Here is a 19,855-nt window from a genome sequence, read left to right as displayed (position 1 = left end):
TCTCGCCGACCTTGACACCGGCGTGGTCCACGACGTCCTTGACGCTCTGCGAGTGCCACGACCCGGAGCCGGCGGCGCGCGTGGCCCTACTGGCCTTCCCCGCCCTCTGCGGCTGCTGCAGCTTGCAGTGGGTGAAGAAGAATCGGTGCCCGGTCCTGGGCAGCGGGCAGAACTGGCGGGCGAGGTCGCCGGGCTCGCAGCCGTAGACGTCGGCATGGTTGACGACGGGGCGCACGGCCTCGTGCAGCGGCGCGCCGGCGACGAGGCGGGGGAGGTAGTAGGTGGCGGCCTCGAGTGGCGTCGGGTTGAAGCGGAAGCCGCGGGAGAAGATCGCCGGGCCCGGCGCCGCCATCTCCATGACGCTGGGAAAGTGGGATCAGAGCGGCGGCGGTGGCAGAAGGGAGAAGGTGATGGGTGGATGGATGGATGGAGCACCGTAGGGGAGGGTTGCCATGGATTTATAGGCCAGAGAACGCGCAGCTGGGGTTGTTCCCGGTTCGGATCGTCGGTCTGTAGTCGACTCGGTTTCCAGTTTCCGGAGCAATCGAATCGGATTGCCTGTCTGGCTGGCTGCAGATTGGAATCCGACATTCCGAGTCGCTCCCCTGCCTTCGAGTCGGACTCCGTCACAATGGCGGCAAAGGGAAATGTTCTTGACATGCATGCTTCTGTGTCACCGCGCGTGCGCGGCGAGGGGCACGGCCTCCGCGAGCGGGGTGGCGACGGGCGACGGCACGGGCGAGTCGCGGCACACGGGGCAGGTGGCGCTCACCCGGAGCCACCGCTCGGCGCAGCACGAGTGGAAGCCGTGGCCGCACCCCGGACCGCGCCGCAGCGCGTCGCCGCGCGCGAACTCGCCGAGGCAGATGGCGCACGGGCCGTCGTCGCCATCTTGACCGGAGACGGCGTGCAGGTACTTGGGGTACAGCGCGTCGATGGCGCCGCCGTCGAGGCCCGGCACGACGGCCGCTGCGCCGGCGTAGGGTGGGGCCGCGGCGGCGGCGGCGAGGAGGGTGGCGGCGTGCGCGGCGCCGGCCTTGGTGAGGACGCAGAGGTAGGAGGCGAGCGTGACGGTGGAGACGAGCACGAGGACGCCCACCGCGATGGCGATGCCGTAGCCGAGGCCCACGCCGCCCGCTGCGCCGGGGGTGGAGACGGCGGCGGGAGCAAGCGCGGGTGCGGTGGCGATGGCCGAGGCGCGGAGGTACGCGCGCATTTGGGCGTCAAGCCGTGAACTGGTATGGCGCGAGGGGTGAACAGCTGCTAGAGTGAGTAAGAGGTGATGGAGTAAGCCAGTGGCGACTGAAATGGCAAGCACGGCGACGATGAAGCAGGGATTCAGTGGTATAGAACGTCTGAATGGAGAGGGACAGAAAGGCTGCCGTGCACCGCATTTCGTGCTTCGTGTGTTGGATCGAGAACAGACTTTTAATTTTGTGAAACCTAGAATTTCTTTAGAGTGGTGAAGACACGGGGACGGGGGTTTGCATCATCGCATCGTGTGGCTACTTGCTGGTGTAGGGCTTGGTTCTGGCGCCATGAACCACGTGGTGTACTGGTGTGTGTGCTCCTGGCATAGTGGGTAATGGCATCCTATGTCTACCTTGACGACGACTACTGCATTGCTGCTGTGCTCTGCTCTTCGTGGCCGTAGATGAGCCCTCAATCATCAAGATGAACGAGAACTTGGATCAAGCGCTCCATCTTGCTTGGTTGGCTGCTGGCCGAGTGCGCCCGAGTCATGCGATCATCTCAAGATTCCAAGCGTGATGTACGATGCAAGCATTCCATCCTTGGCAGTCCGGCTGTATGCCTCACTCAAACACAGGGCCAACCAACTGGAGCTCAAGAGCATCATGAAAAAGAAAAATCGCAGCTTCAATCGATTTCTCAACAACAATCCCCACGATGAAGATGTTGCTTCAAATCGCACCAATGATCAATCCAACAAACTCGCAAAAAAAAAAAAAGATCAATCCAACTAACTAAAAATGTCACTGAAACTGTGGGGGCCACATCCCCAGCAAGGTCAGTGTTACGTGTCAGCACTCGACGGCGGCGCACGCCGCGCGCCGGAACCCTGGCGGCAGGTCAGGCGCCCGGCTCCACTTGCCGCCGACGATGTCGTACACCAGTACGAACCCTTCAAGTGCGCCGCCCGCCGCGTTGTGGCCCCTCACGGCGGCCACGTTCACCACCGCCGCCACCCTGTCGGCGCCGACGCCGGCCATCGCCACGCGCACCGCCATGCCCAGACCCACCGAGCCCCGGGGCACGGGCGGCGCCTCCAGCGCCACCCACCCGCTGGCGCTTCTACCGACGTCACCACCCCTGTTGACGCCACCGCCGCTCCACCGCCAGAAGGATAGGTCCACCGCGTGGCTCGCCACCACGTAGAGGTGGCCGTCCCCGGCGCCGCAGGCGCCCACGACGCAGCCGCCGCCGGGCACCGCCCGCGGCCGCGCCGACCACGCCCACGCGCCCGACGCCACGTGCAGCGCGTCCACCGACCCGGCGCACGCGTGCGCCTCGAGCGCCCGCGGCGCGCCACCGTCCCCGCCGGGGTGCCCGGACACCGCCACCCCGCCGGCGACGTAGAACACGCCGCCGGCCCCCGCGCCGGCGCACCCGTACCTCCGCCGCGGCGCCTCCGCCACGACGCGCCACGCGTCGGCGTCCGGGTCGTACTCCTCGACCGCCGCGGTCCGCGCCGACCCGCCCGCGACGTAGATCCGCGCGCCCACGGCCGCCGCCGCGAACTTCTTCCGCGGGAACAGCGTGGGCGCGCACGCGCGCGCCGCGCCCGTGAGCGCGTCCACCCGCAGCGTGGCTCCGCGGCCGATGAGGTACACGTCGCGGCCCAACACGACGGCGCGCGCGTGCGCGAAGGCCGAGGAGGAGGAGCCCACGCAATGCAGGAGCGGCGGAGGCAGGGGTAGCGCGGCGACCTCGAGGTCGGGGCGGGAGGATGCGCCGAGCTGGAGCAGCGCGCGGGCGAAGGTGGCCCCGCTGTGAGCGGAGGAGACGGAGACGGCGATGAGGCAGGGGCGGAGGCGGCCGTGGGCGCGGCGGAGGTGGAGGAAGCCCTCGGAGGCGAGGAGGGCGGCGAAGCGGCGGCAGACGGCGGGGAGAGGAGGGAGCGAGGCGCGGGGCACGCGGGCGAGGCACTCGAGGAGGAGCTCGTCGGGGAGCGCGGAGATGGGGGACTCCTCGGTGTCGGAGGCTGTGTTGGTGGTGGTGGAGGCGGCGGAGATGGGGACGGGGACGGCGATGTGGCGGGCGGGGTCGGCGGGGATGCAGGACCTGGCGAACCAGGAGAGGCCGCGGGGGTGGCAGCTCTCCGCGGCCATGGCTGCCACTGCCAGATCGGGAGGGAGCTCGCAGCTCACTGGCTGGTTTCGCAGGTGCTGAGCTGCATTGACCTTGCCTGGTTGGGCAATCCACGGGTGACTAGTTTGGGCGTGGGCTTGCTCTGTTTTGCGTGCGAATTTGTTTGGTTCTTCGTTGCGGTTGACTGATTGGACGTGGAGATGGAGGAGCGGGAGGTGGGGGACGAGCCGTTGGGCACTGGGCCGGTGCCCCCACCCCCCTCTCAAGGATCCATCGCGGTGGTTCGAAAACTGAAAATTGAAATGGAGGTGCTTGTGAAGAATTTTGAAGAAACTGCACGTGCTTTTGCAACGTATTTGAATCAGTTTGACTGTTTATCTACTGGAGTCTGGCGACCAGCAGAGCAGCGTACGAGTGAGAAATGGTTTTGGTTTGGTTGGTGGAAGCTAGCCGCTTAGGTTCTTCAATTCTCTCTAATCATGTCCCCGTGGAGTAGATGCCAACAAAAATGGTGCCCACATGCGAGCCTAGAGGTCCATACCCGCAATCACGCACAAGAGCTTTAAGAAATGTCATCATACTAATGAGTTGTTTATAATCTCGTACGGGAACAGCTTAAGGACCTACAATACCTCGCAGCTAGCACTAACTAGCGTCATTGACCAAATGGTCTCAACTTTGCATGTGCCACGCTGAACAAATCTGTGTGAACGCTTGCGCGCTCATGGTAGGCGATGTCGTTTTCTCTCGACACGCAGATCTTGTAAGCACGATTTACAAGAGAAAGTTTGCGCTTTTAAGGAATTTTATGCTTGCATTGTGGTCAAGTTGGTGGCTGATGCTCTCTCTAGTCAGAGTCGGTAGTCACTGACCGAAAGAAGCTGAATCCTTTGGGTACGCCTGAAAAACAAAAAACTCTGTCACGATCATTTCCGTGTCAACTGAAGCAAATGAGGGTCGGCGCTGGCCTGTTCGGCTGTTGGATCACTTTCACGTATGACATGGAATCCATGGACAAAGTGTGGCAATGTCGTGTTACATTGAATTGCTGTTGAAGCTTCCTTTTCGTTACAAAAGAAATGTGGTTCTCGTGCTCTTGAGAATCCCATTGCCAAAACCACGTCACGTCACTATCCTTCCCTTGCATCATGCTAATATGAGCAAAGGCCTGTTTCAAATTGACTAGTTCGGAGGCCTGGAGCAGCAGCAGCAGCAGCAGCCAGCAAGCACGATGAGAAGAGAGCGGAGATATGCTAGTGGTAGTTAATCCATCTGTTCCCCCACAGCATCCCACAAGGCCGCCGGAGTCAGGTACAAGAAGCGGCCAGCGCCAGCGGGGTCGTGCCGGCTGCTTCCTGGAAGCTGCCGTTGACCCCAGAGGGATATCAGGTAGGTATCCTTCCTAACCGTTGCGGCTGCGGCTAGCAACGATCTACGGAGCCATGTCGCCCACCCCGGCGCCCAGCGGCGGCGAGGAGTTCACGGAGGTGGTGGTGGTCCGGCACGGGGAGACCTCCTGGAACGCCTCCCACATCGTCCAGGTCAGTCGCCCCTCCTGAATCTACTTAATTTATGCAGTCTCCAACAAGCTAGCATGACTGATTGCAGGCGATTTGTCCATCCTTTTAGTTCTAACTGCATGTTTTGACATGCCAATTACCTCGTCAGTCAAAACACATAAAATTATCCTTGAATGTTTCAATCTTGGTTGGTTGAATTTTTGAAGCAGGAAAAAGATGCCAAACCTTTTGCAGTAAACTGCAGCAATTTGCTCCTATCAACTAATACTCGAAATTCTAGATTTCGGAGCTCCTTTCAGCCATTCTTCCATTAACTGTCATTGTTTCAGGGAAACCAAATTCTCTGACATAACTCGAAATCCTTCAACAGGGACAAATGGACCCAGAGCTGAATGAGATCGGTAGACAGCAAGCTGTTGTGGTATGGTTCATTTGCTTAAACAGTAATTCAGAAATGATTATTGTTTGCAGTTCCATGTCTAGCATTAACATTTTTGTAAAAATTCTGGTGAAACTTGTAAGTTGGCTCGTCGGCTGTCAAAAGAAGCCAAACCAGCTGCCATATATTCCTCTGATTTGAAGCGTGCTGCTGAGACTGCATAAATTATAGCAAAAGTTTGTGATATCCAGATGTTCTCAGAGGCTTTGATATTTTTAAAATTACTGAGGGCTCTGATCCTGATAGCAGAAACCAAGAAATACCGGTAAGTTTGCAGCTTAATTTGTCTAGACTGAAATGGCAACTGGTGACATGTAATGTACTGTTACAGCGTCATGAAACCACTAGTGTATATCGTTGCCTGCTTTTAATTTTGTGAAATTGGTACTGAAAAATCGGAATATAGGTGCATAAATAGCCTTGTTTTCTTTTTGGCACTTGCAAGTTACAACGGGCGCCGTATGCCTATTCAGACCTTTAATTGACTTAAGCTACATGAATAACCGTGGCAATATTTCTAGCCTGCTGTTGCTAGCTACATTGTTCAAACGGCATAAGTTTCGCTAAGCTCCTTGTCCCAATGATAAACCCATGTGATTCTGTACTTCACTATGAAGAGTTTATCGACACTTGTATTGATGTTCAGGGTGGTGGAGAGAGCCTGAATCAGTTAACTGAGCGCTGCGTCTCCTACTTGAATAAGATTGCTCAGGAACACATAGGTAATCTGCAAACCTCATTCTTAATTATCTGCATCCCAAATTCCTTTACGGGTAAATAAACAATACCGCACTGAAATTTGACAGAGGCCAAACAAATCTGAACATTCTCTGTCACACACTCACACTGCACTGCTGCTTGTAAGCTGTAAATACCTGCTCATTGGCAATTCTGAACTCTGAAGCATTTGGTTCTACTTCTACCCTAATAATGCTGCTACTGCATTGACAGGAGAGCGGGTTGTGGTGGTCTCCCACGGTGCAGCCATACTGGAGATGTCCTGGCACACTGATCCTCCCAACAGCCCGATCCGCAGGAACATTCCCAATACTTTACTGAATGTTTTCCGTGTGTCAAGCGTCACTGGACATTGGATCCTTGAGAGGTGTGGAGACGTTAGCCATCTCAACGGAAATGGCTTCCTGGAGAACTCATTTGGCGGAAACGGGGCCTCTGCGTAACTCTCGTGCATGCAGTGAGGGTACATGGCGATGGAGTCAACACAATCTTCGTCAGAGATTTAGGCACGTGCTAGCTGAAGATTTCCGTGCTTTTCTATATTTTCTTCTGCATGCACTCTAGTAGTATAACTTGTGTGTGTGTATGTGTGATATCATGAACAAGAGCACCCAGGAACTGCAATTGCCTTTGTTTTTCATCCTTGGAGAACCAATCATCAGCAAGCTCAAGCTGGTAGAGCAAACTTGGATGGATGATTTGGCGCAGAAACTAGTGTTTCTTTGTTAATTGGCATGTCATCATCTTCGATCTTAAAGTAACGAGACAAGACGAGATTATGGTCAAATCTGAAAATTAAGAATACAATAAGAACGGAAGGCAATGGATTCCCCACAAGGCCACAAGGTTCTGTGGCATCATAAAAGCACAAGACAGCGGGTTCCTGGAAGCTGCACGTTTGCTGCTAACCCATATTCTTATTCCCCTGATCCCCTCCCTGCAGCGAGTTGACACCGAGTGAGCAATGTCTCCTGCATCGCCTCACGGCGAGCACTTCACGGAGGTGGTGGTGGTGCGGCATGGAGAGACGTCGTGGAACGCCTCCCGCATCATTCAGGTCGGTTCTCTTCCAGTCCTTCTCCACATGCAAGTTTGTGCCGAGAAAGAAGAAAAAACAAAATCCTCGTTTTCCAGATGATTCTTTTCAAAACTGTTTTGTGATTTCAATGGTTATGCTTTTGAAATGGCTCCTCCTCCAGTTGAATCAGGTGCTTGTTGTTAACAGTATCAGCAATTCAGACTTCAGTACAGAAGTCCCTTCTCACCATTGTTCCATTAGTTTTCTCCTTCTTGACGAGGCTCAGAATTAAACTCTTTTAACAGGGACAAATGGATCCGGAGCTGAATGAGACTGGTAAACAGCAAGCTATCATGGTAGTTATACTTTGTGTGGTTATTTCTTGGGATCATGTTTTTATGTGGTTCTGATTTTACTATTAAAAAACCTGAAGCTTGCCCGTCGGCTGTCCAAAGAAGCCAAGCCAGCTGCTGTGTACTCCTCTGATTTGAAGCGCGCTGCCGAGACTGCACAAACTATCGCAACAGCTTGCCATGTATCCAATGTATGAATCCTCTGGAACAACTTGAATTACTGCTTGCCATGTCTCCATAATGTGTGCTAATTTTTCGAATTGCTGTTTTAAATAAATTAACTACTGTTTGTTTCAGCTGGTGTTTGATCAGTCACTGAGAGAAAGGCACATGGGAGATCTCCACGGTTTGAAGTTTGATGATGCCGTCAGTACCAAGCCTGAAGCTTACAAGGCTTTCTCAGCCGATGACAGAAACCAAGAAATTCCTGTAACTAACTTCCATTCTCCTCCCAAAGCTACCTTGAATCCTTCTGAATCAGTGACAGTCATTTTTCCTTCTGGTTGCTGTATACTAGTTATCTAATCCGTTCATATTTTGGTAGGGTGGTGGGGAGAGTCTTGATCAGCTTTCCGAGCGCTGTGTTTCCTACTTGAACACGATAGCTGACAAGCACAAGGGTAAGCAATGATCTGATTCAGATTACTCTTTAGCTTCTCAATTCCTTCGTGCTATCTGTATTCGGTACAACTAGTCCATCAACCCGTGCTCCCGCACGGACTAATATTTTTAGAAGCTATTGTATTTAAAAATTATTTAGAAATCAAACTCCTAGCTAATAATCAAAATTGTTTACCTACTACTCTCTTATTTTTCAATACTTCAACATAATATTTATATAGATATGTACATATCTTTGTCCAGTTGTGATTGATTTTTAATTAATAATTACTCAATGCACTTTTTCATCCATATTCATATTTTTTCCATTTTGTATTACACCTTCAATCCTGCATACATTATGTTTAGCATACAAATCAATATTTTTCATCGATTCCTCACATACATGTATAAATGGTCTAAATGGTGGCACTCATCATGTGTATATACTTTAACTTAGTATTTTTATATTAACAATGACATAAATAGGTAATTTAAAATCATATATTAATTTACTTTTTGACATTTCTGTATGATGCACGTGAAGATAATTAGATTAAGACTTAGGTGTTTACTTTAGGTTATTTTTAATAACGATATACGTGGATAACATAGATAAAATTTTAGAATGGCATTTTAAGTTATGCTTTATAATGATGTGTATTAGTAAATTGGATGAAGGTTATGGGGTTACTTTAGATTATTTTTCATGATAGCTGAGCTCGGTAATTGAAATATAGGTTTAGAGCTCATTTTTGAATATTTTCACAATAATAGTGGTGGGTAATTTTTAGAAAATATAATAGATCAATGGCTATGATTATTAGAGTTTACAGGATTGGTGTTTGATGTTTTTAATTTTTATGAGAATCTGTCTCTTTTTTCTAGCTTGTCTCATGGGAACTGATGCAGAGCCTCTAATGGAAAAAAATGAGACTACATTGCTAAAAAACTATTATCATAAGCTAGCTCTCATTTGTTAAATATTCAAACACACAATGCTTATGTAGATATATATTTAGTATCTTCATCCAATTGTGATAGATTTTAGTTATTAATTACTCTATAATATTTTCATCCACATTTATAATCTTTAACTTTTCACTTTGCATCGCAGGTATGCGCTTGAATTTGTTTAATGAACCTTAAGTTTGAGATACAATTTTAGCATAGAAATCTATATTCTCATCACTTTATATCCTTATAAATGGTGACACACCTCATGCGTATAGACCTTAATTATTATATCGTATTCCAATAGTGCAAGATATAGACGATTTAGAATCATATATTGTTGTATATTTTAATTAATGTTATTTGATTCAAATGTAGAGTTACCTCATGTTATTTTTAATAATGGCATGTATGGTAATATAGATGCAAATTTAAGGGGTTATTTTAAGTGTAGTAGGCAATTCAGTTGCAAATTAGTGGGTTATTTTAAATATTGTTTATAATGGTATAAGTGGGTAATTTTGATGAATATTAGGGGATTACTTTAGTTTATTTTATATAATGGTAGAGGTGAGTAATTTATATATAAATTTAGGGGGTTACGTTAGGCTATTTTCATAATGGCATAGGTGGGTAATTTTTTTAAAAACATAATAGATCTAATGGCTATGATAATTTGAATCTATCGATTGATGGTCGGATGTTTTGCTTTTTTGTGAGAATTTTTAGGATTTCTCTCTTTTTCTAGAGTGTCCACCTAGGAATCCTAGGTGGCTTCACCTGGAGGCTTCAAAAGGAGCCTCCAATTAGTAATAGTAAGAATCTATCAATTGATGGTCGGATGTTTTGCTTTTTTATGAGAATTTCTAGGATTTCTCTATTTTTCTAGAGTGTCCACCTAGGAATCCTATGTAGCTCCACCTGAAGGCTTCAAAAGGAGCCTTCAATTAGTAATAGTAAGATGCAGCAGATAAAACCTAGGCCCAATTTACAGTAGTGCTACTAGCTCTGTCAAAACTTGCACCTGATGATGCATAACTATGGCTGCCAATTCTTCATCAACTCCAAACTCCAAACTGGAACTATTATTTATGCTGTTGCGCTGACATGTTGCATTTGCAGGGGAGCGGGTGGTTGTGGTCTCCCATGGCGCCGCCATAGAGGAAATCTGCAGGCACGCCGATCCAACGATGACATTGGTTCGCAGAAGAATCCCTAACACTTCAATCAGCGTGATCCATATTTCGGGTGAGAACCGCCATTGGATCCTCGAGAAGCTCGGGGACGTCGGCCACCTCGATGAAGATGGCTTTCTGCAGAGTGCATTTGGTGGTGATGGCGCCTCTGTGTAATCGTCTGTATGCCGCGAGGCAAGAAAACATGCTGCTCTGCTCTTGTTCGTACGGCAATACAATCGGCTACCTCGAGTCCTTGATACGGTTGAACATGCCTCCATTCTTCCATTACTACAATGCTCTCACTTGTCAGTGCAATGATAATGAACTTGTATAGAAAGTCCTCTATGGGTAAACAATACCACACTGAAATTTGAAGCATTGCACTGCTGCTTGTAAATGCCTGCTCATAGGCAGTTGCGAACGTAACTCTGAAGTGTAAAGTGTTTGATTCTACCCTAATAACGCTGGCATGCTGCTTCTGCATCGGCAGGGGAACGGCTTTGTAGTGCATGGTCTCCCACGGTGCATCCATACATGTGTGTGCCTATGACACGGGACTGTGTAGAAGCAGTACGCGTGCGGCGGACGGTCTTTGCTGACCTGACCCTGTTGCTTTGGAGTTGGAGGCAATAGAATAGATATAGTCCGATCCATCGGTTGCCATTCCTTCCTCGTCATCTCAAACCTTCCCCCATTTGTGTGTTATGGAGAAGAAAGTGGATGGGATCGATGAGTCGGCGTGTCGTCCGTGGGCGGCGACGAAGCAATCGTTCATGCTTGGAGATGGATCGGAGTCGAAGCAATCGTGGCCGGCGAGCTCAAGGGATTTCCGTGTTTTCACATTTCTATTTCCTTGTGCGTGTGACATACATAGTGTATTATACTTATCCGCTTAAAAAAAGTATATAGTTTATACTTATCATGAACAAGACAACTCAGGTCTTATGCTTGCCTAGTATACAACGGATGGATGGCTTGGCGTAGAATGGAAACCAAACCTGCTGTTGTTGCTCAAACCCTGTTTCTAATTCATTAGTCAACTAGCAGGTCGCCATCTTTCCATCTTCAAAACGTACACGAATTATAATCTATACTCTCTGGCCTCTTATAAAGTCGCCCCAGATGGCCAATCATGTAGCACAAGAGATCAGAGAGGTTCCAGATTTCCAGGAAGCTGCAAGCCAGCTAGAGCAAGACTGATCGCATCTCCCCTTCCCTCTGCAGCAGTTAACGCCGGCCGATCGATCAATGGCACCTGCATCGCCGCACGGCGAGCACTTCGCGGAGGTGGTGTTGGTGCGCCATGGACAGACGGATTGGAACGTCTCCCGCATCGTTCAGGTCGCTTCTTCTTCATCCTGTCCTGTCACAGCTTGCTACTAATCGCATCACTTTCAGATTCTCCCTCTGCAATACAGTATGTGTTAGGTCCCAAAAAAATCTGGCCTTTGCTTTCTATCAGATAAGTTGTCTGGCAGTTCTGCGATATCACTGATACGACTTGAAACCGCTGGTCCTATAGTGAATTGGGTAGAGTATTGCTAGGAGTACAGGCCATTCTCACCGTTATTCCATTACTTTTCAACAGGGACGGATGGATCAGGAGCTGAACGAGACTGGTAGGCAGCAGGCTGCCATGGTACGCTATACTTTGTGAGATCATGACTTGGGATTGTAATCTGGCGCTTTTATGTACGTGATTCTGATTTTGTTCAAACCCTGAAGGTTGCCCGTCGTCTGTCGGAAGAAACCAAGCCAGCTGCCGTCTACTCCTCTGACTTGAAGCGTGCTTTCCAGACTCGCAAACGATCGCAGCGCATTGCGGCGTATCTGATTCTGATGTATGAACAATTCTGGAGCAACTTGAATACTAGTATTAGTTTGTGCTAATTTTTCTCGCTTCACGAATTGGTGTTCTATATATCATCCGAATAAATGGGCTTCTGTGTTGATTCAGCTGGTGCTTGATCTGGCACTGACGGAAAGGCACATGGGATTGTTCCAAGGTTGGACCATTGACGATGCCAAGAGGTCTGAAGCTTTCAAGGCTTTCGCACGCGGTGGCAGAGACCAAGAAATACCTGTAACTAATTCTCATTCACCTCTCAAAGTTGTACTTAGTCTTAGTTGAAGTAAAAGCTAGGCATGCTTTTCCCCTGTTGGTTGCTATTACTCACTAGTCATCTCCTTTTGGATAGGGTGGTGGGGAGAGTCTTGATCAACTTTTCGAGCGCTGTGTTCCCCGCTTGAACGCAATCGCCGAGAAGCACAAGGGTAAGCACCGATCCACATAGTAATTTCTTGTGCTTTCTGTATGGTCAAAACTTGCACCTGGTGGTGAATTTCAAGCTGCAAACTGAAGCTGTCACGTGTTGCGTTAACAGGTGAGCGGGTGGTCATCGTCTCCCATGAGGCAGTCATAGAAGAAATCTGCAAGCACGCCGATCCAACGATCTCGGTTGGCATGAAAATTCCTAACACCTCAATCAGCGTTATCCATGTCTCCGGTTCCGATGGCCGCTGGATCCTGGAGAAGTTCGGGGACGCCGGACACCTCACCGGAGATGGCTTCCCGTAAAGTACATTTGGTGGCGTTGGCGTCTCTGCGTGACCGAAAAATATGCTGCTCATGTTCATACAAACTGTTAAAGCATAGCTAATACCTTCGTTCCTTCCTCCATTGCTACGATGCTCTCATTTGTCACTGCGAATTTTTATTTTCAGTGAATCACACTGTAATATGTGAATTGTATTTTTTTTGAAAAGTTAACCATATCATATATGTAAGAAGCAGCAGCAGCAGTTCCAATGTGTAATCTGCGGACTGTAACTAAGGCCCCGTTTGGTAGAGTTTCGGCTTCTTCGGTGGAGTGGCTTTTTTAGTGAAGCTGAAGCCGTTTTGCAAAACGTTTGGTAAAACGGCTTCTCAATGGCAATATATGTAATTTTATGATCACTTAATGCTTGGAGAGAGAGGAGAAGCCGGTGAAGCCACTTTTTTCGGCTTCTCCTCTCTAGTGTAAGCCGTTTTGCGGCTTCTCCTCGGCTTTGATGGTGAAGCCGTTTTGAAAGGGCTTCATCAAAAACCAGAAGCCCTACCAAACGGGGCCTAAGCAACTGAACTAGCCATTCTTCTTTCTTTCCTTTCTCTTTTAACGCTGAAGTGCTGAACCTGAACAAGCTATTCAACGGCCCAGATCCGTGGACGGTTGGATGCGGCTTGAGGGCTACAACCCCGCCGTTCAACGGCCGCGATGCCGCTTGCCGCGGCCGTTCGAGGTTCTTCAATTCGTGCCGCCTCCGCCCTCGCGCTCGCACACCTCGCGCCGCGGCCGCCGACCGCCGCCGCCGCCGCCGCCGCAGCGTTTGATGTCAACAAGGCTCCTGCCCCGCATCACCCCGCTCCCGCGCCGCCGCCCCAACCCGAGCTACCCGCCCGTCACCCCGGCCCTCGCGGCCTCGCTCGCGCGCGTCCTCGCCTCCCGCGCCACCGACCCCACCTGGTCCCGCTCCCTCGCCGCGCTCCTCCCGCCCCCGCTCTCCGACGCCCGCCTCGCCGCCGCCGTCTCCTCCCTCACCGACCCCGACCTCGCCCTCGCGCTCCTCTCCTGGTCCCAGTCCCACGCCCACCACCATCATGACGCGCCGACCCCGCTCGCACACTCCGCGCTGCTCCGCCTCCTCGCCCGCGCCCGCCGCTTCGACGCGGCGGACGCCACGCTCCGGTCCATGTCCCCCGCCACGCCCACGCGCGCCTGCCTCGGCGCGCTCGTCGCCGCGTACGCGGACGCCGGGATGGAAGGGAAGGCCGCCGAGACGTGCGCTCGCGCCAGGGAGATGCACGGCGCGCTCCCGGAGGCGAGGCACTGCAACCGCCTGCTCAGGCTTCTCGTGGAGCGCCTGCGATGGGAGGATGCCCGGAAGCTGTATGACGAAATGCTTGCGGAGGAGGGCGGCGCGGATAACTACAGCACCTGCGTGATGGTCAGAGGGATGTGCTTGGAAGGGCGGGTGGAGGAGGGGATGAAGCTAATTGAGGCGAGGTGGGGAGCTGAGTGTATTCCGCACGTCGTGTTCTACAATGTGTTGATCGATGGGTACTGCCAGCGCGGGGACATTGGGAAGGCATTGCTGCTGTTGGGCGATATGGACACGAAAGGATTCTTGCCAACTGCGGTGACATATGGTTCTATTGTTAACTGGCTCGGGAGGAAAGGTGATCTGGAGAAGATTGGGAGTTTGCTTGGGGAGATGAGGGTGAGAGGATTGCCCCCCAATGTGCAGATTTATAACACTGTGGTTGACGCATTGTGCAAATGCCAGTCAGCAACGCAGGCAATGGCTGTTCTGAAGCAACTGTTTGCAAGTGGTTGCGACCCGGATATTGTGACATTTAATACTTTGATATCGGCGTTTTGCCGGGAAGGTGATGTTCAACAGGCTTTGCAGCTTTTGAGGGAGGCCATTAGGAGGGAGTTGGAACCAAATCAAGTTAGCTATACTCCCTTGATTCATGCCTTCTGCATCAGAGGAGAAGTGATGGTTGCATCGGATTTACTTGTGGAGATGATGGGAAGAGGTCATACTCCAGATGTGGTTACATTTGGTTCATTGATTCATGGCCTTGTTGTTGCTGGGCAAGTAAGTGAGGCCTTGATTGTCCGGGAAAAGATGGCAGAGAGACGGGTGATGCCTGATGCTAACATATATAATGTACTGATTAGTGGTTTATGCAAGAAACGGATGCTTCCTGCAGCCAAGAACCTTCTCGCAGAGATGCTCGAGCAAAATGTGCAACCTGATAAATTTGTGTATACCACTTTGATTGATGGTTTCATTAGGAGTGAGAATCTCAGTGATGCGAGAAAAATATTTGAATTCATGGAAGAAAAAGGTGTCTGCCCTGATGTTGTTGGTTACAATGCTATGGTTAAGGGATATTGTAAGTTTGGAATGATGAATGAGGCAATTATGTGCATGAGCAGCATGAGAAAGGTTGGGTGTATCCCAGATGAGTTTACATATACTACACTTATTGATGGCTATGCTAAACAAGGTAACATAAGTGCAGCTCTTAGGTTCTTATGTGATATGATGAAGCGGAGATGCAACCCAAATGTTGTTACGTACTCGTCACTAATAAGTGGATACTGCAAGATAAATGACATGGACAGTGCAGAAGATTTGTTTGAAAAGATGCAGTCTGAAGGTCTGTCTGCTAATGTTATACACTATACAATTATAATTGGTAGTCTGTTTAAAAAAGATGAAGTGATCAAAGCTGCTGCATACTTTGAAAGCATGCTGCTGAATCATTGCTCTCCTAATGAAGTCACGTTGCATTATCTAGTTAATGGGCTCACGAATAGTATGCCTTGTATAATCAACCTAACCTGCAGTAGCACTGTTAAGGTTAATAACAAGAGAGCCCTTTTAGATGTATTCAAGGGAATGGTTTCTGATGGATTAGACCCAAGGATTTCAGCTCTCAATGCTATTATCTTTAGCCTATGTAGACATAATATGCTTGAGAAGGCACTGAACTTCAAAGATGAGATGGCTAAAAAAGGCTACACGCCGGACCCAGTGACCTTCCTTTCCCTACTCTATGGCTTTTGTTCTGTTGGAAAACCAAGCAACTGGAGGGTCGTCCTTCCTAATGAATTTCAGCAGGATGAACTCGAGATAATCTTTAGGTACAAGACATTATTTGATCAGCATGTAGTTAAGTCAGTCAGCCTTGAGGTCTATAGAGTCTTGCAGTTATGTGCTAAGGAGTTTCAGTTCATACAACAAGCAGATTAGAGATTTGTTTGTTCTTGACTCATGGAGTCATGGTTTTCCTGGCTTCTGGAAACAAGGTGTGGCTGCTATTTGGAATTTGACTTCAGCAACTGGGTAATGAGCACAACTCATGATCGCTGACAGAGAATTTCTTCCAGCACTGGATTTCAAGACTGGCAATGGTATTAGCAGGACAAGATATCCAGTTGGGATCTTCTCCTAAAGGTGATAATCTTGTCTTCGTTTCTCAGTTATGGTTCCTGATCAATTAATAAAATCCTTTTTATCTTATTATTTGTAAATTGGTTCCATTGATTTAAAAAAACTTTCATCTGCTCCATAGTGACTGGCATTGAGATGTAAAGTCAGAGACTGATGGATCCAGAGGTAACTAAGCTTGAGAACATTGAAATGTCTTGGTGAATGAATTCCGAGCAACTCTATGATGCCCTTGGTATGAACCCATTTGCCTCCTGCTTTTATTTTTCTCTTTAGAAGATACACTGGTAACTCTTGGATTGTTTTGCAGGTAAAAAATCGGTCTGCTTCTTCATATCACACAGAACTAGGCACGCATGACAGTTGATACTTCCCCATGTAGTGTAGGACATCAGCCTAAATATAATCTGTATATAGTTGATGAACATACTGAGTAACTGACTGTTTATTAATACAAAAGGCACTACACAACTGTTCGTCACCTTACCACTAGAAGTAGGAGACATGTATCTCAAATGATCAAATGCAGTTCTTTTGATACAAAACTGTCAATTGGAAAGGAACCTGATAGGCAGTTAAACTGATTTATACGGTTCTGAGATTATTTCTCCGTTGCTGATAACTTGAATGTTTATTGCTGATCTAAGCATGTGCACATTTGCTGCTATGCTGTAGGGCAGTGGAATTTTGCTAGGATTATTCAGTTGTAGATGTAAGATGTGTGCATTGTTCTCTCCTTGCAAGAGAGAAATATGTTCCTTTGTAACTTCTCTTAAGAAGTAATCAAACATTCATTTTATTGATTGAATTCAGCCTAACATTCACAACTCACAAGAGATGGCTCAAAAAAGAAGAGTAAAAAACACAACACAGTCTATTTACAAATGGTATTGTCAACCCAAGGGGACATGAAAGTATGAAACCGATGATGTTCTTGATCATTCAGCACCTCCAGGAACCACCCTTCTCCTCACTTGCACAGGCAAGCCCCCTTTCATTCTGAGCGTCACGGAGAGCACGTGCTCCGGCACACCGCCGGCGGAATCCTTCTTGACGTCGACCACGAACTCTTCGAGCACGCTCGCAACGATGGACTTCATCTGCACGTAGGCCATCTCCTTCCCCAGGCACATCCTCGGCCCGGCATGGAACACGGTGTACCGGAACGGGCTCTCCGGCCGGAACGCGCCGTCCTCCCCGAGCCACCGCTCCGGCCTGTACTCCGCGCAGTCCTCGCCCCATATGGCCGCGAGGCGCCCCATGGCATAGGCGCTGTACGTCACGGACCAGCCGGCACCGACGTGCGTGCCGTCGGGCAGAGTGTCGTCGGCGGCGCACGACTGCGAGTCGATCGGCACCGGCGGGTACAGCCGCATCGACTCGGTGAGCGCGGCGTGCAGGTAGTGCATGCCGCGCAGCGCGTCGAACCCGAACGGCTCGCCGGCGCGCGTGCCGGTGGACTCCCGCACCGCGCGGACCTCGTCGGCGATGCGCGACACGACGTCCGGCCGCGACGACACGAGCCAGAAGAACCACGTCAGCGCCGAGGACGTCGTCTCGCGCCCGGCGATGAGGAAGCTGAGGACGATGTCCCTGAGCGCCTCGTCGCTGTGGTCGTCGCTCGCCACGAACCGTGACAGGACGTCGTCTCTGGCGTCGTCCAGTGACGCGCTCTGGCGCCGGGCACGGACGATGTCCATGGCAAACGCGTGGATGTCGGAGATGGCCTTCTTGAGCCGGCGCTCCGTGCCGATGTTGAGCCACTTCTTGATCTTCCATGAGACCTCAATGGGCTCCAAGAACCGGCGAACGATGAGGTCCTGCGCCTCGCCGAACGTGTGCATGAAATCGGACCTCGCCTCGGCCATGACCCCGCCGTCGGCGAGGCAGCACGGGTCGTGCCCGAACGCCACCATGCAGATGGTGTCGAACGCGAAGCGCTCGAGCACGTCCTGCAAGTCGAGGACAGCGCCACCGCCGTCGCCGCTGGCATTCCGCCGCAGCAGAGGGAGCAACCTGTCGGCGACCTCGGCCTGCACGACGTCGACGACGAACTTGCGGAGGGAGCGCTTGGTGAACTCGAGGCTGGCGTTCTTGCGCTGCCAGAGCCACTGGTCGCCGTCGGAGTTGAAGAGGCCGTTGCCGAGGAAGTCCTCGAGCATGGAGATGGCGTGCGCGCCCTTGGGGTAGTTGGCGAAGTTGGCGCGCAGGACGTGTTCGACGTCGGCGGGGTTGCCGGTGACGATGCCCGTCCGCATCCCGGGGATCCAGAAGCCCATCCTCTGCTCCGGGCTGGCGACGATGAGCTCGGTGGACCAGTCGAGGAAGCGGTGGCGGTTCCTCAGGAACGCCGGGAGGTGGCCGAGGAGAGGGTGGGATTTGAGGCCATGAGTTGTGGGTTTCTTCTTCGTCAGGGTTCTTGTGAGGTGGTAGAAGATGTACAGTATGGGAAGCAGTAGGAGGAGAAGCAGGGAGAGTGCAGAGCTTTGCATTTCTGGGACGGCGGCCATTGCCGTTAACTTTTGTATCGTTTGCTGTTGACCTGTGGATGGGAGGGAAGTGTGTGTCTGCTGGTTTATATACACTGCGACTAGTAGGGGGAAGTTGCAGCATCCAACACAGACTTGTACAGATCTGAAGATGATGTTAACATATTCTGAAGAAGTTGTCCATGGATGGTCACATGGCAAGTTGTTTGTGCTTGTTGACCAAGATAGGACCTTGCATTGGAGGGCAAGGAAGGTCCACTGGGCGTTTTTATAATCCAGCTGAGGATAAGAGATGTTTCGGTAGGAACCTTGGGACGGATGATCGAGGAGACAGAGGGGTTGGAGGCTTGGGGGGTGTTTGGAGGAGGGGGCTAAATTTTAGCCCCTGTCACATCGAAAGTTTGGACACTAATTAGAAGTATTAAATTTAGACTAATTACACAACCTCTAGGCTAAATCACGAGACGAATCTATTAAACCTAATTAGTCCATGATTTGACAATGTGATGCTATAGTAACCATTCACTAATGATGGATTAATTAGGCTTAATAGATTCGCCTAGGAGCTCTGCAATTAGTTTTGTAATTAGCTTATGTTTAGTCCTCCTAATTAGTATCCGAACATCCGATGTGACAGGGCTAAAGTTTAGCTCCCTCCTCCCAGACACCCCTTGGTCGGTCACATTATTCGAGCTCCGATCATTTCAGACTGCAGTATCAGGTCACTTTTAGCTAGGAGAGTGAAATTCATGCGATGAAAAAGACTACTGCCCCACCTATTTACTTTGTCCACTTAACTTCTAATCAAAATTTAGGTTCTCTCGGCTCAATCAACAGTGATACTGTCAACCTAAAAAAGGAAACAGTGAAATTCAGGCGCAGCCGGTGGAGGAGAGTTGTTGCTCGAAACTGTGGTCAGGCTGGAGGCCCGGATTCATCTGCGAGAGAGCAAAAAATGTGGTCGGCCGTGCTATTGGGCCGACTACACAGCGGTGGTTGGGGTGGAGTCCGTTAGTTTGCTGCAGCCCATTAGGCTCCTGATGATAATGATGGGCGGAGAAGTAGAAGAAGAGTCAAACTACTCCCAGTTCAGTCAGCTACTCGGCGGTGGTCGTCGAACTACGCCATGTCGCAGTAGCCGCACGCAGCAATGACACAAGTGGTTAGTGCCGTCCTTGTCCCCCGTGCAAATGAGACTGCTTTGCATGGTTGCACCGTGCGCGCGCGGCTGCC

General features: G+C 50.4%; 7 protein-coding genes and 1 pseudogene across 10 annotated transcripts in view; 4 read left to right on the top strand and 4 right to left on the bottom strand.

Annotated features, from left to right (window-relative positions):
- The window catches only part of LOC101772919 (atherin-like), a 1,561-nt gene extending 1,203 nt beyond the window's left edge, over window positions 1-358 (bottom strand). The window contains exon 1 of the mRNA XM_004978299.1: window positions 11-358. Coding sequence (XP_004978356.1) covers window positions 11-358 — 348 coding nt within the window. The remainder of the gene's footprint in view (window positions 1-10) is intronic.
- A 315-nt stretch (window positions 359-673) lies between these two features.
- Window positions 674-1,459, bottom strand: LOC105913469 (putative RING-H2 finger protein ATL69). Its single transcript, XM_012847523.2, has one exon. It carries the CDS (start codon window positions 1,214-1,216, stop codon window positions 674-676), a length of 543 nt encoding a protein of 180 aa, XP_012702977.1. The 5' UTR covers window positions 1,217-1,459.
- A 583-nt stretch (window positions 1,460-2,042) lies between these two features.
- Window positions 2,043-3,350, bottom strand: LOC101772512 (F-box/kelch-repeat protein At5g26960). Its single transcript, XM_022828580.1, has 2 exons — window positions 3,169-3,350; window positions 2,043-3,009 (listed from the first exon to the last, which is right to left on the bottom strand). Exons 1-2 carry the CDS (start codon window positions 3,348-3,350, stop codon window positions 2,043-2,045), a joined length of 1,149 nt encoding a protein of 382 aa, XP_022684315.1.
- A 1,093-nt stretch (window positions 3,351-4,443) lies between these two features.
- Window positions 4,444-10,619, top strand: LOC101782231 (phosphoglycerate mutase-like protein 4). 4 transcript variants are annotated; one of them, XM_022828626.1, is made up of 9 exons: window positions 4,444-4,871; window positions 5,221-6,011; window positions 6,241-6,533; window positions 6,971-7,084; window positions 7,351-7,401; window positions 7,479-7,589; window positions 7,696-7,827; window positions 7,943-8,018; window positions 10,075-10,619. In XM_022828626.1, exons 4-9 carry the CDS (start codon window positions 6,992-6,994, stop codon window positions 10,302-10,304), a joined length of 693 nt encoding a protein of 230 aa, XP_022684361.1. In that variant the 5' UTR covers window positions 4,444-4,871; window positions 5,221-6,011; window positions 6,241-6,533; window positions 6,971-6,991; the 3' UTR covers window positions 10,305-10,619. The 4 variants fall into 4 exon arrangements, with proteins under 4 accessions (XP_022684361.1, XP_012703385.1, XP_022684360.1 ...); XM_012847931.2 differs by having other exon boundaries at window positions 4,445-4,871; window positions 5,221-5,554; window positions 5,936-6,011; window positions 6,241-7,084; XM_012847930.2 differs by having other exon boundaries at window positions 4,757-4,871; window positions 5,221-5,271; window positions 5,936-6,011; window positions 6,241-7,084.
- On the top strand, window positions 4,773-6,470 carry LOC101781831 (phosphoglycerate mutase-like protein 4). The gene is made up of 5 exons (XM_012847522.1): window positions 4,773-4,871; window positions 5,221-5,293; window positions 5,481-5,554; window positions 5,936-6,011; window positions 6,241-6,470. Exons 1-5 carry the CDS (start codon window positions 4,773-4,775, stop codon window positions 6,468-6,470), a joined length of 552 nt encoding a protein of 183 aa, XP_012702976.1.
- A 519-nt stretch (window positions 10,620-11,138) lies between the features above and the next one.
- Window positions 11,139-12,946, top strand: LOC101772102 (annotated as a pseudogene).
- A 397-nt stretch (window positions 12,947-13,343) lies between these two features.
- LOC101771698 (pentatricopeptide repeat-containing protein At1g52620-like) lies at window positions 13,344-16,932 on the top strand. The gene is made up of 3 exons (XM_012847581.2): window positions 13,344-16,139; window positions 16,258-16,368; window positions 16,444-16,932. The coding sequence occupies exon 1, from the start codon at window positions 13,344-13,346 to the stop codon at window positions 15,933-15,935; it is 2,592 nt and encodes an 863-aa protein (XP_012703035.2). The 3' UTR covers window positions 15,936-16,139; window positions 16,258-16,368; window positions 16,444-16,932.
- On the bottom strand, window positions 16,914-18,675 carry LOC101781425 (cytochrome P450 94B3). Its single transcript, XM_004977428.2, has one exon. It carries the CDS (start codon window positions 18,641-18,643, stop codon window positions 17,072-17,074), a length of 1,572 nt encoding a protein of 523 aa, XP_004977485.1. The 5' UTR covers window positions 18,644-18,675; the 3' UTR covers window positions 16,914-17,071.
- Between the last annotated feature and the right edge of the window lie 1,180 nt (window positions 18,676-19,855).

This window comes from Setaria italica, chromosome VII, assembly GCF_000263155.2.
Source record: "Setaria italica strain Yugu1 chromosome VII, Setaria_italica_v2.0, whole genome shotgun sequence".
NCBI lineage: Eukaryota > Viridiplantae > Streptophyta > Magnoliopsida > Poales > Poaceae > Setaria > Setaria italica.
Note: the sequence above shows the minus strand (reverse complement) of the source record. Positions and strands in the feature narration are given on the sequence as shown.